We start from the raw sequence: 14,843 nt of genomic DNA, 5'->3' as shown, positions 1-14,843 counted from the left end.
ATAGGCCGCAGCATAGAATCAACTGAATATGGGCCTTTTCCAGGACCGTGCCTTTGGGTAGAATAAATGTTATTTCACATAACACACGTGGGTAGGGGAGTCAGGGTTGGGACAGGGCAAAATTTTACAGAACATGTGCATTGGTGGAATGATTGTGTGCAAAATGAACGGGTCACAGGGGTAGGTGGGGGGTTAGGGGGAGGAGAGGAGGAAAATCACAAGGATAAGCTGGGGGTGGGGGAAGAGGGGGCATAATAGGTCATGGATCAGGACAGAGTTGGGGGATTCACAGGGATGAGGGAGGGGGTGAGGGGGAATCACAGGGATCAGCTGGGGGGGTGAGGGGAGAAATGGTGGAATCACAGGGATATGTCATGGATCGGCACAGGGTAAGGGAAATCACACAAATAACCCACAGCAACGTGTGGCAGGGCCAGCTAGTGCTGTATAAGATTATTCTTAAAATAATGCTTTACAAAAGCCACCCCTTTTCTAGCCCCCACCTTTTAAGCAACATGGTTAATGGTGGTGATGATGACAACTTGCAAGGGTTTTCATTTCATTACAAACATCACGATAGCTTTCAGGTGCTATAGTGCTACACTTTGTCTTTCACAAACAATTGTGTCAGGTGGAAGCCCCTTACAAAGTGAATGAACAACAACAACAACAACAACAACAACAATTTTATTATTTATATCCCACCCATCTGGCTGGGTTTCCCCAGCCACTCTGGGTAGGTTACAGCATATCTAAAAACAAAATAAACTGTAGTCATATATTGGAATAATCTTCCATAGTCCTTTTCTAATTATGTGTCCATTAGCCCCCAAGGTTAATATTCAGATTATTAATATTCAACCTTTAAAATCTGCTGTATCGTATGCACAGTAATTGTATCCATTTTTAAGCCTTTTTAAATGATTAAAAGTCCCTTCATGTTCTTGGGACTTCCAGCAAACATTTGAAACATCTTTATCCATTCAGAATAGCTTCTCTATAACTACACTGCACGCCTAGTGTGGAAGGACCCTGAACCTTGTCCTTCCATGAGGTTTGACTCAAGCAAAATGGAACTTAATAGTACTAACTTCTGAGTAAACAGGCATAGGATTGTTCTGTGCAAAAGAATAAAAACATTCTGAAGAAAAAGGTTGTATGTTTTAATGTTGGGCCAGAAGTCAGCATTGCCAGGCACCTTGAGGAGGTTCACTGCTATCTACATTGTCTGGAGCTGTGACTGGATGACACCATTTTGTTTAGCCTTGTGTGCATATGCTCCACCATGTGTAGGAGGCCACCTAGGTTCCTCCTCTGGCAGCAGAGGAAGAGAAGCCCACCAGAACGCCCCCCTCTCTCAGCGACAACGAGGAGGAGCAAGAATAGCATCCCCTGAAGGCAGAGAGCTTTGGCAGCTTCTCACCAGTGATGGCAATGTGAGGAACAGCAACCAGGTAGTTGCAGAACCCTCTCTGTCTGGACTCACTGCTGCACTGGCAGTGGTGAGGAGGGAACTGCTCTCTGGTGGCCCAGAGCAAGGGAGCTACAGCACTGACTTCTGGAGTTCTCCCCTTCGCTGCCCCAAAACAAGTATCTATATGCATGGGTGAGTGTGCACAACGGGGCTGCCATGCAGAACACAAGCTTTAGGTCTCTTGCCCACAGCCCAAAAACCTGGAGCCAGCCCTGAAATGAAGCCCATATGTGGTGCAGTTGGTGTGTCTTAGCATTCCTTCCAGGGGGGGGGGGGAGGGGAAGTGCCACTTTGAAGCACCTTCTATCGGTGCTTTGCAAACATATATTTAAAATAACACACTAAAGAAAATACGGTGCCCAATTACGTGAAGGTGGCCTTTTAATTGACCAAATGTTTTATGTAAACTGGTTAATCAAAGTGATTGATCAAATGTGCAATCTTACTCTAACTATTCTGCTACTGAAATATCTCTCCTGCACATTATCTATACAAAAGCTTGGAATGGCGAACTGCCCATTTGGCCTTAATGGGCAATGTCACTAGTTGCATGGCACATGCACTGCTCATTGTATCCTCCTTGACAAACCATTCATTTCCAGGAAAAAACAGTCTCATTCACAGGCTGACTTTCCCAGGCCCACCTCAAGAACATCATTCATGATTTTCCTTATAGGCATAATAATGATTTTCCTTATAGGTTACATGGCAAGCCTCTACCCTACTTGGTGAGGATGAAGCTCACCAACCACTACTCAGCACTGGCACTCCTTTTGGGAGATTAGAATTCGCAAACAATTCTCTGTGGATATACAAATGCCATATAAATTCTTACTGATGACCATATTAATGACATAATGAAAGAGCCCTGCTGGATCAGGTGCATCTCCTTCAAATTGGCCAAGCAGATGCCTAGGGGAAACCCACAAGCTGGACCTGAGGGCAACAGCACCTTCTCTCCACTGATGCTCCTCAGCAGCTGGTCTCAGCTTCTCACTCAGGTGGGTAGTGCCATCATGGCTGAGAGCCATTGGTAGCCTTACCCTCCATGAATTTGTCTAAACCCTCTTTGAAAGCTATCTAAGCTAGTAGCCATCATTACATCTTCTGGCAGCAAAGCCCATAGCTATAAATATGCACTGTGTGAAGAAGTGCTTCTTTTGGTCTGTCCTGAATGCTCCACTATTCAGCTTTATGGGAACAAGAACGCTGTATGAGCAGGACCTTAAGACCTTATAGGAGTTTTTTGCCAGGTCCCATGGGGCTGCTTTATACAGAATTGCACAGTTCTGTTGAGGTTATTTAGAGTCTGAGAAAGTTCACTGAAATATACCAATATCCTTTCAATTTCCCCTCACACTTCTGCCTAGTTTTTGTCCCTGGATTTATTTCAAACTTCACCGGAGGCAACATTCCACCCTGTGTTTGTCGCATGCAGCATGGTTGCATTCTGTTGCAGCTTACCTTCTGCCGCAAACTGTGCTATTGGTCTTGCTGTCTGCTGTGGTGAAATTATGCGACTCACATAATTTATGCACATAATTACATAAAGTATGTTGCTGTGCAAGTGACGTTGCTTGCAACGTCAAAGTGCAAGTAGATAAATAGGTACTGCAAGTAGATAAATAGGTACAGTGGGAAGGTAAACAACATTTCTGTGCGATGCTCTGGTTTTGCCAGAAGCGGCTTAGTCATGCTGGCCACATGATCCAGAAAAACTGTCTGCGGACGAACGCTGGCTCCCTTGGCCTATAGAGCAAGATGAACACGCAACCCCAGAGTCGTCCGCGACTGGACCTAATGGTCAAGGGTACCTTTACCTTTTATGTTGCTGTTACATTATTCCACCCTGTTCATTTCAATGCAAATAGAGGGGAATGTAATCAATTATGTATCATTTGCGGACTGAAAGCAATAACAACAGCAAATCCCGATGGCATTCGCTGGGTTGATTTCTGTTCAAACATGGGACAAGTAAACAAACATTGGCAAGTCCTGCTCCTTTTTCTGTTGGAAAGACCTGACATTCCTACTCACATCCCAAAGGACCTGTTGACTTTAATTCCTCCCCAATACACATTCCTTATCTGTAAATTCACCAGAATCTGGTAGCTTTAAAACATGGGAGTGGACTATCTGTTGCAGAATGTCTCATGTACTTCTCTAGTTCAATCTGGTCATCCGACATAGCCTTAGTAGGGCAGTGGGAAGAGGTGAGGCTCTGCTACCATCAGTGCCTCGCCCACCCTGACCTCAAGCAGGTGTGACCCGGCGCCGGAAACAGCTGCATGTGATGCATTTGAGGAAGCTCATGCTGAGGTGGAAGATGCCTGTGAAGCGAAAAAGCAGGTTGTAGTAGGTGCCAACGGACAGATCCCCTGAGGTATCCGCGTACTTCAGGGCCACCAGTGGTGTGTATAGGGCGTTTGTCTGTGTCCGGAAAGGAGGACGCTCCTTGGTGATGACGTTCACAACAGCCTGAAGGTGGGAGGTGGAAAGAGGTTGGTATTTTGATACAACTCCTTCACATCTTGGCATATTGAGTCCAGCATTTTGCTCTCATGGTGGCTAGCTCACAAGCAGTGCATGAGCGCAATACCCCCTCCCCTGATCCCTAGCAGGTGGTAGTCAGAAGGATACTGCCTTTGACACATCAGTGTTCCACAGTGAGGCAAGAGCATGAACAGGAGCACTGGCCATGTCAGCCAGGGCATGCAAGGATCCATCAGGTTCCATCAGTCTCAGGGTGGACCATCTTAGTGGTTCCATCACCCTTGAACAGGGGAGCATGCAGCCCAAACCTTACCAGGAATTGTGTGGCCATGACAACTGATTCAAAGCAAGCAGCTTCCCACCCTGCCCCAGCCATCAAGGTCTGCTCTGTGGCAAAGATGAGGTCCAGGGTGTGGCTGATATACTGAGGCTGCCCCAGGGTTGTCATGGAGGCCTTGATGTCCCAAGCTGACCTGTTTGATTGCAACTTTCTCCCACAAGAAGTTAAACAGGCACCGTCCCTACTGAGTTTCAGATGCTTGGTCAAAACCAGTTTATTTCAGGATGCCTTTGCACTTTGAATGCTTCTTGGATGATTTTAAAAAAACCACAAAACTTATTAAAAATATTTTAAATTATGAGGTTTAAATTTTTGGAAGCTTAATTCATGTTTTAAATCCTGTATGCTGTGTATTTTATTGTAGTATGTCACTTTGAGACCTACATGGTGAAATGTGAGAAATAAAGCTTAAAAGAAACAAATAGTAGCCTGAGCTGGATCAAGGCATTTTGCTATCTGAGGTGAAGAAGAAGAAGAAGATGCTTCTCCCAGTTCCATGTACAGAAGACAGGTGGACTGGTGGGCAACTGCACCTGACGGGAACAGGGGAACTGAGTGGGACAGGGAAGGCCATGTGCACAGCTCTGTCTTCCCAACACCTTGCCATCACCTCCCACCATTCAGCATTTGCCACCTGAGGCAGCTGCCTCACTCTGTCAAATGGTAGAGCAGGCCCTGGGTCTGCGTATGCATTACAGGACAGCAGGCTAGAGAAGGAGGGAGCAATGGATGCCAGTGTGGAACAATGGAAGAGGCCAGTTCCTGCTTTGTCTTATGCAAACAACTCAGTCCAGTCCGGCAAGGTGAAAATTGTCAGTGAGGCTGTAGAAGAACTACTGGCTTTAAAGCTTTACTGCAAGGGCATATCCAGCATGGGGCGGGGGGGGGGCAGCTGCCCCCCTGAAGCAAAAAAAAATAAAAATCGTCCTGCTTCACGGTGGCTGCAGCTGAGCTGGAGATGCGTCGCGGTCCCGCAAGAAGAGCCTGAAGTGGCTCAGCAAGGTGCAGCGGCGTTGCTAGCCTTCTAGCTGCCCAGGGTGTGTGGCGTCAGTCGCGCATAAAGGCTAGTAACGCCACTGGGAGGAAGGGACCCGCGCAAAGGGAAAGGAGGAGCAATGGACAGGGAAGCGGCTTCCTCCTCCTCTCCGTTTCTCCCTCCCCTCCTCGAGCTCCAGCATGAGGGCAGTGCGGGAGCTGCGTACATAACCAGCCCAGCCCAGCCCCGGCGGCAGCGCCACCGCCACTTACTGATCCTGCCGGCCGCGGCCCGACAGTGTGCCCAACCCCGCTGGCCCCGACTCCGGGGGCTGCACATGGGCCGCTCCTGGCAGCTGCAACAATAGCCCACGGAGGCACAGTGCCTCAGCAGCTCCCGGGTCGGCGCGCCCTCGGAGCGCGCAGCGGACGCCGCCACCGCTTCTGTTTGAGCTGCAGCGGCAGCAGGAGCTGCGGAAAGGGGAGGGGGCTTTGCAGCAAGAGGCGGAGAAGGTGGAGGGGCTCTAAGCCGCAGAGCCAGGCCTTGCCCCCGGGGAGGGAAAGGAGAGCGGACCTCAGCTTGTGCCCCTGCCGGGTCTGTGGGATCGGAGGCAACTCGAGTGTGCAGCTGTTCGGCCAGCCCTCCCTCCCTCTCCTCCTCCTGGTGGAGGTGGCGAGGGGGCGCCGCGCTGCCCCCCACAAAGTGCAGCCCAGGGCCCCCCCCGCCCCCTATTGCGATGCCCCTGGCTGCACACGCGCGCGCTCTCCCCCAGCGCGGCGCCCAGGATGAAACTTCTTCCCGGAGTCAGTTTCACCTGGGCTCCGTAGCCCCGTCCACGTTTCCCACTTTGTGTCCCCTCCCCTCCCATGCCTTGGCCCCACCCCTGAACGACCATGGCTTGTCGTCGTCCCCAGTTTTGATCCTGGGTACGCCCCTGCTTTCCTGTGTCACTCATGAGGGTGACCCCTACCTTAGCCACATACTCAGGGGTCTGGCCCATGGTGGTGAATATCTCATGGGAGGCCGGAAGATAGATCTCCTTGAAGTATCGCACAGTGGCAGCATCGGCTCCCGGGAACTCGGAGCGGGCCACTTCCTCCATCAGCTTCATCTCAAATTCTGTGTTGACTGGACCGGGCTCTACCAGAGAGATGCTGTGTAGGAGGGAGAGTGAAAGAGAGAGAGAGAGAAAATGAGGCAGCATTTGGGCCTGGGATCATCACATCAGATGCCTAAAGTTGGAAGGAAACGGCCAGGGCCTCTGTGCCCTTCCCTGCTTAATTGCCCCAGGGAAGCTTATTTGAATTAATGTTCATTTTAGATTATATATAAAGGCCTCCGCAAATGGGACTTAGCTCTGCCATTGCGATCAACATGAGATCTATTATTTATATATACAGTGGTACTTTGGTTCTCAAAATTAATCTGTTCTGGAAGTCCGTTCCAAAACCAAAGCATTCCAAAACCAAGGTGCGCTTTCCCATAGAAAGTAATGCAAAATGGATCAATCCATTCCAGACTTTTAAAAACAGTCCCTAAAACAGCAATTTTACTATCTAACAATACCATTGATCCATAAAATGAAAGCAATAAACAATGTACTGCAGTCACACAATCAATCAGTAGCTGAACTGGGTTCCACATAGTCACACACAAAAAGAGCCGCAAAAAGAAAAGCACAAAATAGCAAAAACAGACAGACCTCAGTGTAACACTCAACAGGATGCTGGACTAGATGGGCTATCGGCCTGATCCAGGAGGTACCATCTTTGTTTTAAACTGTGATTTAATATGGTGTGTGAACTGGGCCCATCTCTGTTTCTATCTGAGTGTACCTTTCCCTGATGTTTCGGGGAAGGACGTTGCTTGTGCAAATCCCTTCCAGTTTCACTAAACTGGGTAGAAGAATTTAAGCTCTTTGAGATCTGCCCCCATGTCGCTCACTCAACTCACAAAATGTTGAATTTGAGGAGTTGCACAGCTAGGCTTTCACAGAAACCTTCCATGGCAAACTTGGAGGCAGCATACACGTCATTGAAGGGGACACCTGGTTGGAAAGCAGAAGGGATTTGAAGTGAGCATACCCATCAACGCACACTGCTCCACAGGTTGTTTACATTCTTGAGAAAACAGAAATGGTAAGGCCAGTGCCAGCTATACAAATTTTGCCCTAGCCTTCAACTTGACCAGCCCACCTACTTGCTCACCCCAGGAAGGGGAAGATGAGCAGCTGTGGTGGAGATGGCTGGCAGTGGTGGAGGAGGGATTGGGGACTATGGGGAGAAACTCTTTCTCGTTGTTATGGTTGTCATCCTCTTACAGCCACTGCAGCTTCTTGCCTTCCTCTTCCTGGAGATTGCAAGGAGGAAGACTTTTCTACGTCTACCCACCTCTTCCAATAAGTGGACCCTGGTCGGAATGTAAGGATTCACTAAGTGTGTGCACAGCCATGGCACACCTCCTCTCTCCTTGCTCTTCCACAAAAGGGTGCTGTTTGGCACCCCTTCCACCTGTTACCTGAGGGATGTGCTCCTCCTATCCCCCACCCACTCCTGCATTCAATCCAGGCTTAAGTAACACAGAGGATCAGCTTAACTGGGATGGTACTTAAGGGCCTGAGGAAAAGAGAGGGGGCATATTGATGGTTGTGGCACTTGGATGTGTTGCACCAAGGGATAAATACAGACTAACAATCAAAGCAGGATTGCATATTATCTTGGAAAATGTGTGTACCCTAGAATCCACATTTGCCAGAATAATGCAATTTCCAGAATTGAAGATTAGAGTTTTGTGACTTACTTAAAAAAAAAAAGTCAGATCCTTAATGCTGAAAGTTTGTCACAAGATAGTCATAGATCCAGGAAAATGAGACCCAGTGTTTTATCTGAAAAAAAGTCCAGATTTCTTTTCTAAATTTTTGAGGTAGAACTTGATGTTCCAAAACTCACTCCAACTCATTCCTATCTCAGATGAAAGATCCTGCATGCTCCCTATCATTTGTGGGAGTTTCACTACTGCTGGCAGAGAACTGATCTGTGGGGCCCTGAGGTCTCTTTGGTTATAGAGTTACAGAGCGAAGGCTTTGAGGTCGTTTCAGTTTGGATATCTCTGCTCTGCTTCCTCCTGCCCTCCCTATTCCGTCCATACCTTGCAATCCCATGACGCTGCTGATAACTACAATGTGTCCTCTCTGTCTTCGCTTCATTTCAGGGAGAACAGCTTTGATCATGCGGATGGCACCAAAGAAGTTGGTCTCAAAGACGCGCTTCATGTCATCGATAGAAATGGACTCTACAGGCCCAACGAGCCCCACACCGGCATTGTTCACTGGGGAACATAAATTATGACATTAAGAAATATCTATGTTCCATTAATCTCCGGCCAGCATAGCTTCCCATACTGCCAGAGTGTTGTCTGGACAGGAATGGAAGTCCCCGTTTTATTTCCACCCCTGGTTTCATCATGCCTCTCCATATTCTCCTCCTAAAAGGAGCTCTTCTTCTACCTCCCTGGAATGCTCAATCAATGGCTGTCATTTCTTCCTGCAGATTAGCCCAACATTATGTCCTCGAACTGTTTTGGACTACAACTTCCATGAGTCCCTGCCAGCATGGCCAGCAGTCAGAGATAATGACAAGTGCCATTTAACAATATGTGGAGGGCATCAGGTTGGGGAAGGGATGTTAGAGGTAGATGTGTGAGTGTGTGTGTTGTGGACACTTTGTTAGGCCTGAGGACAGGGCTTAGAGCCTGGGACAATTAGTATACCAAGCATGCAGTTGGTATACAAAATGGCCTCTCCCCATGGGAAACATTGTGGTTGCTAGGCAACCAGAGCATCTCCTCATCATAGCTGTGCCTAGCAACTCCAAATACAATGCACCCCACTCTTCTCAGACATGACAAAAGGGACTAGGCCATGACTGATGACAGAGGGCACATTTTGGACAGTGTATGTGAATTTGCTGCTGATATATCACATCCCGGTAGGAACCTCTCAAACTTCCTTTGCAGCTTTTCTGCCTATAGTGTAAGAGAGGGGGATGTCATTGAGGGCAATGACACCATTTACCACAGCACCAGGATAATAGATAGACCCTTCTTATTCTGGTAGTTGAACGCAGTGATAACAGGGCTCTCAGGTTTTACCATGGTTTGTGACAGATTCGCACAGAGGAAGTCCTACACTATGGCTGTCAGCTTATTTTAGTACATTCTCATAAACTGGGTGCCATATTATGCCATGTGCATGTGCCCGCGCATGCCTGCCTGTTTATCTAATGAATAGCACAGCTCCCTGGATTTTGGACTCTCCTTAGGAGCAAGGCTATGTGCACCCTTATCTACTCATGCTTGTGAAACATACACATTTAAGGATCTGAGAAAGGTCCTGACCACACTGAACTGAAAAGACAAACCAACATGTAAAAATGGGAAACAGAGACAAAAAACAATAAGCTATTTTAGTAGGATAGTGGATTGAGCACCCTGATCTACAAACTGGATCAACTGCAGTTAATTTATGCTTTTATTGCTTAGTTGGAATGCGTCCCTGAGCTGTGATAATATAGTTTGCTATTGCTCCCTGGGAGAAGGATGGAGCTGTGTGTGCATGTGGCTTGGGTTTTCATGTGTCTTGAATGTAGCCTAAGGTACAAAGATAAGGATCATGTTCCTTGCTCTGCCCATTTTTTGCCTCTGGCTCCACCGACCACATTCATATGCCCCTCAGAAGGTTCTCTCCAAGGGAATGTGGCCCTCAGGCTGAAAAAGCTCCCCCAGCCCCTGCTCTAGAGCAGGGGTGGCCAACTCCCAAGATACTGTGATCTACTTTCAGAATTAAAATCTGGCGGTGATCTACCCCCATTTTTTGGGGTTCGGCTCAAAGTTGTTGAGCTTTTTTTAGGGAGAAGGAAAGGGGGGGTGACCAGATTTGGTAACCTTTTTGGGGGGAGCACTGCCCAAATACTTTTCTTACGGGGGAGAGCTCTTTCTTTTCTTTTAGGCTGGCAATCACTAAGGAACCCACAATCTACCCGGGATCTACCAGAAACATCCTGGGGATCTACCGGTAGATCCCGATCTACCTGTTGGCCATGCCTGCTCTAGAGTGACCAAGAGGGAGGGGGCATGTGCAGAAAGGAGCAGGCTGGATTCTCGGTAGTTGGTAGGAGGGGGGGGCACCAAGGGCAGGGGACATATTTAGCCTCCTCCCCACAGCATGCCCCTTTGCTTTCTTCTTTATAAGTGTATGGAAGACAATCGCCCCCATGAGCAGCAGTGCACTTGAGGATAAAGGCTGCGAAGAAGGCAATTCCTGCCTACCATGCAGGCTTTTCCTGCCTTTCTCTTGGGCAGAGAAAATGCCTGCCCTCTCAAGAGCTGAATAAAGCCTGCTTATTAAACCTGCATGAGTAATTAAGCTTCAAGAGAGAAGATGTAGTGGGCCATGCTGCTGCACTTAATAGAGTAGAAACCCCCCTCTGCTGAATTCCCTTTAGCACCTCCCTTTCCTCACCACAGCTGTAGCATGACGCCATAGGATAAAGGAGTTCCTCCTGGCTGCCCCTTACCCAGCACATCCAGTCGTTTCTCAGGAAGGCTGTTGATGCACTCAGCCACAGACTCATCACTGCAGACATCAAGGCGCTGGATGCTGAGGGTCTTGTTGAGTGTGTCCCCAGCAGCTGCCTCCAGCTTGTCCTTCTTGCGCAGGTCGCGCATGGTGGCAATGACTGGAAGGGAGACAGTGCACAGGAGCATAGCCAATGTTCTGTGGTGCTGAGACGCATTAAGAGTGGATTGGAGGGGCATCATGTCCATGAAAAACTGCCAAAGTGTGCATAGTAATATACATCTAACCCCACAGGTTTAAATTAGTATTTTCGTGTGTGTGTGTGTGTGTGTGTGTGTGTGTGTGTGTGTATCCAAGAGCTTTGCACTCATTGGACAGAGCACTGAAAATCAGCAGCATGTTTGCTTTTTACTGTGGAAAAAAACCTGTATGCATTTAATTAGATCCCTACAAGGACTAGAGACTTGAATGCATTTTAATGAAAGCTGAACATCTTGAGAACCCTGGAGGGGGAAAGGGGGGGTTCCAGTAGCTCATAGACAGGCTCCCCCCCCCCAAGTCAGATTGCTGTTACATAGCCTGACACCCGTGTGGCCCAGGGAGCCGATTGCCTGGCTCAGAGGTAGGGAATGTGAGCTTTTTTGCTAGGGGTCAGGAGGGCAATTGAGGATTCACGCATTGTAAGCCGCTTTGGGGTCATGATGCCAAATCCCTCTGTAGGTAATCCCCTCTGTGAAGTCTGTGAAGGGAAGGTGGGGGGGGGGAGAAGTAATACTTTGTTGCCAAGTATGTGTGTGCACTTAGGCTTTTCTATGTGTAGCACATGCTTGGATTTTATATATGTGGTTTTGCGTGTGCCTCTCTTTGAGAAATAATGATGAGCATAATGAATATCAACCACAAAACACACAGACACACTATGGATGGGGAGTTACGTAACAAGAGCTCTTAGCATATATAAAGGGGCAGAGAACCCTCCAGATGTGTGGGACTCCAACTCCCATCTGCCCCAATGCTCTTGGGTGTCGAATAACTCCTTGAGAGCCCACAGGCCCCCAAACCCTGGTCTAAATATGCTGCAGCACACAACTGTATACTTAGCATTTAGATAACACACCCAGGGGGTTCAAAACACTTGCAGGCATCAGCCCAGTTACAGTAATCCTGACGTCAAACTTGCAAGGCAGGTTAGTGTTATTACCCACCACCCAAGGTTTGGCAGCTTGGTGGTCAAGGACATACTGGGCCTTGCCCTTGGCTAATACCCCTTTGGGGAGGGCTGATAGCCCTGGGACAGAGCAATGCTTTGGACTCAGAAGTTCTCCATTTCAGTCCCTGGCATCTCTAGTTTTTGTTTTGTTTTTAAAGGACCAGGTAAACAGATGTGAAGGATGCAAAATGTCTCCATGTGACTCTGGAAACCTGCTGCCAGTAAGAGCAGAGAGAATACTGTGTTAGATGAAGAAATAGCCTGACCTGGCGTGAGGGTTGATCCTGTTCCACATTGTAAGGCAAGTGAGGTCAAGGGAGAGGGTTGTTTGCTTAAGTTCATGTGGAAGCTAGCTGCAAAGCTGGCATCCTGATTCATAGCTTTGCTTTATGCTGGCAGGCGAGGATTCTTTGTGCTCTCTCTCAGTCTGGCCTCAAATTGCAAAAAGCTAAAGCTTCTTGTTTGGTTTCAAGCAGCATCCTGCATAGCAGAGCCCTACAGGGCTCAATTCAGGTGGATTGGTTTTATTTATTTATTTAAATCAGGTTTCTATACCCCACAATTGTAGACAAACAGCTTTAAATGTTGTAATCAGGCTATCCAGATGAAGCTTTCTTAATCTACCTTGCCCACCTCCCTCTTCCCTTTTCAAAGACTCCAATCCCCTGCCCCAACCTGTCTCCTACTAATATCCTTTAAAATCCCACTCTTCTCCCTCCTGTATTCCAATAGCTAAGAGAGACCGGGCTGAGGGGAGCTAATATCCTCCACACATGTAATTTAATACAATAGTGCATTTTTCTGTTGTTGTCACAGAATGTAAGGTGTGAAAGGGAATTAGCACAGAACTCTAGACTCTTTTGGTAATGGTATTTGTGACTGTATTTGCAGTCGGAAGTGTGAGTGTTTCATAAAGTTTTTCAGTCTGGGGAGCAAGCGCCACAGTGTGTTTATATATTGGTATGTGCAGTGTGATTGCAGGCTGTGTTGACTCACTGCGACCACATGTGATACTTTTCTTGTTGTGCATGATTGTATGAGGTGACTGTCATCAGTTTAGATGGCCTTAATAAAGGCTTGTTCAAACTCACGGGGAGGTGGGAATAGATCTGTTAATGTCTATTGCCCATGATATCAAAATGGAACCTACATGTATAGGAACAGTGGACTTTAAAATACAGTACAGACAAGAAAAGGATGATCATCTCTGCCCTGCCCCTTTTATTGAAACACCAGACTGGCTGCTTCTATAAACAGTATGCTGGAGTAGATTAATGTTTTAGCCTGATCTAGTCTCCCTTGTTACATTTTTGCCAGTGGGACATGTTGTAGATGCACAAATGTGGTGCATGCAGTGTGTGTGTGTGTGTGTGTGTGTGTGTGTGTGAGAGAGAGAGAGAGAGAGAGAGAGAGAGAGAGAGAGAGAGCCGTGTGGTTTTGGAAAGCTGTGTGTGGATACTGGGCAAACAATGTTAGTTTCTGCTGTTGAACACACAAGTGTTTCATTGCTGGACATACCTGGTGTTTGTGCACATACAAATGTATGTCAGTCCACGGTGCCTTACCTAACAGATCACTCTCTACCTAATGCCCTTTGGACTTAGCACCTTCCTGCTCTAGTTACTTAACTCTGGACTGTCTGAGCAGCACGAGGCTTCTCATTAGGATTCTGCCTCCCATGGCAAGCAAAGAGCAAAGTAGGTGGGACTGGAATGGAGAGGGGTGGGGGGCAGAGAAGAGCTGGGCTTTGGAAACATTCTTACCCCCATGCCATGTGTAGTTGGTTATGCAAGTGGCCTTTGGACAGTGTCTGGGTCCAGCCAAACTGCTGGGCAAAGAGGAATGGCTTGTTTCTGCTTAGCCTGTGGAAAATGGGGCAGCAGTGGGTTGGGGAGATTTCAAGATCTGGAGCTGGAGGTGAGAAGTGGGCAAAGGAGTTGGTGGCTGGAAGTGTAGCTTGCCCAGGGGCTGAGGGGATCCTGGGAAACAGACAGAGAATATAGCAAAGTTCCTGCAATACCGAGGGGGTGCCAGATTGGGTGGGCAGAACAGGCAGGCACATTCCCTGGGCATAAAGATGCCAGGGTGGGTGTGACAGCATGCTCTAGCTGCCAGACCATAACACAGCCCTGAGAATAATGGCTGGTTCAAGAGAGAAAACCAGAGCATGCTGCATTCTTTTAATTCTCTGGTTATCACCCTCCCTGGTTCCACAGTCCCTTCCTGCAAGTTGCAGGGCTGAACAGTGCAGAACTTTGTGGGTACCCATTTCCTCCATGTGGGTTTGCTCCTCTGCAAGAGGTCCCACACCAGAGTTTCAGAATTCCAAAAAGAGCACACAGTCCTCCCCCAAGCAAGTTCCCTTAGCGGATACCCCAGTCTCACCGTGAAATCGCTTGCTTGGGTCCTGCGCCAGTTGCACAGCCATGCGCAGCCCGATGCCTGAGGAGCAGCCGGTGATAAGCACAGTGCGCGGAGGTGCCTTGGCCATGGCTGAGCTGCAGTGAGTGGTGCCCGAAGGGATCAGGGTTGAGAGAATGACAGAGCTCCTCTAGCATGTGACCCAGTGATCAGCTGGAGGCTTGAGCTGGTGACAGGGCTGGGCTGGGCGGGGGAAGCTCCTAGCTCCTTCAGGGCAGATGGCCACCCCTCAGAAACCTGTAACTGCATTTCCCAGGGCTTCATCAGCTGTGTCTATGGAGTTTTCACAGACATGCCCAGCATTTTGCCCTGTTATGTACTCTGGTGGGTCATGACAAACACAGGCTGGTCTGG

General features: G+C 48.3%; 1 protein-coding gene across 2 annotated transcripts; it reads right to left on the bottom strand.

Annotated features, from left to right (window-relative positions):
* Positions 1-604: 604 nt before the first annotated feature.
* Positions 605-14,628, bottom strand: RDH8 (retinol dehydrogenase 8). 2 transcript variants are annotated; one of them, XM_035101601.2, is made up of 6 exons: positions 14,454-14,628; positions 10,857-11,018; positions 8,431-8,610; positions 7,237-7,330; positions 6,254-6,437; positions 605-3,804 (listed from the first exon to the last, which is right to left on the bottom strand). In XM_035101601.2, exons 1-6 carry the CDS (start codon positions 14,557-14,559, stop codon positions 3,784-3,786), a joined length of 747 nt encoding a protein of 248 aa, XP_034957492.1. In that variant the 5' UTR covers positions 14,560-14,628; the 3' UTR covers positions 605-3,783. The 2 variants fall into 2 exon arrangements, with proteins under 2 accessions (XP_034957492.1, XP_034957485.1); XM_035101594.2 differs by having other exon boundaries at positions 609-3,952.
* Between the last annotated feature and the right edge of the window lie 215 nt (positions 14,629-14,843).

This window comes from Zootoca vivipara, chromosome 2 (assembly GCF_963506605.1).
Source record: "Zootoca vivipara chromosome 2, rZooViv1.1, whole genome shotgun sequence".
Classification (NCBI taxonomy): domain Eukaryota; kingdom Metazoa; phylum Chordata; class Lepidosauria; order Squamata; family Lacertidae; genus Zootoca; species Zootoca vivipara.
This window is presented reverse-complemented; position numbering and strand designations above follow the sequence as displayed.

What these genes read in the sequence shown, in the direction of transcription:
- RDH8 (XM_035101594.2), bottom strand. Translation starts at nt 14,559, where the DNA reads ATGGCCAAGGCACCTCCGCGCACTGTGCTTATCACCGGCTGCTCCTCA. An exon ending in CAGCGTCATGGGATTGCAAG is followed by an intron (nt 7,331 to 8,430) that starts GTATGGACGGAA and finishes CTTTCCAACCAG; the next exon opens with GTGTCCCCTTCAATGACGTG. An exon ending in CTCCTCAAATTCAACATTTT is followed by an intron (nt 6,438 to 7,236) that starts GTGAGTTGAGTG and finishes CCTCCTACACAG; the next exon opens with CATCTCTCTGGTAGAGCCCG.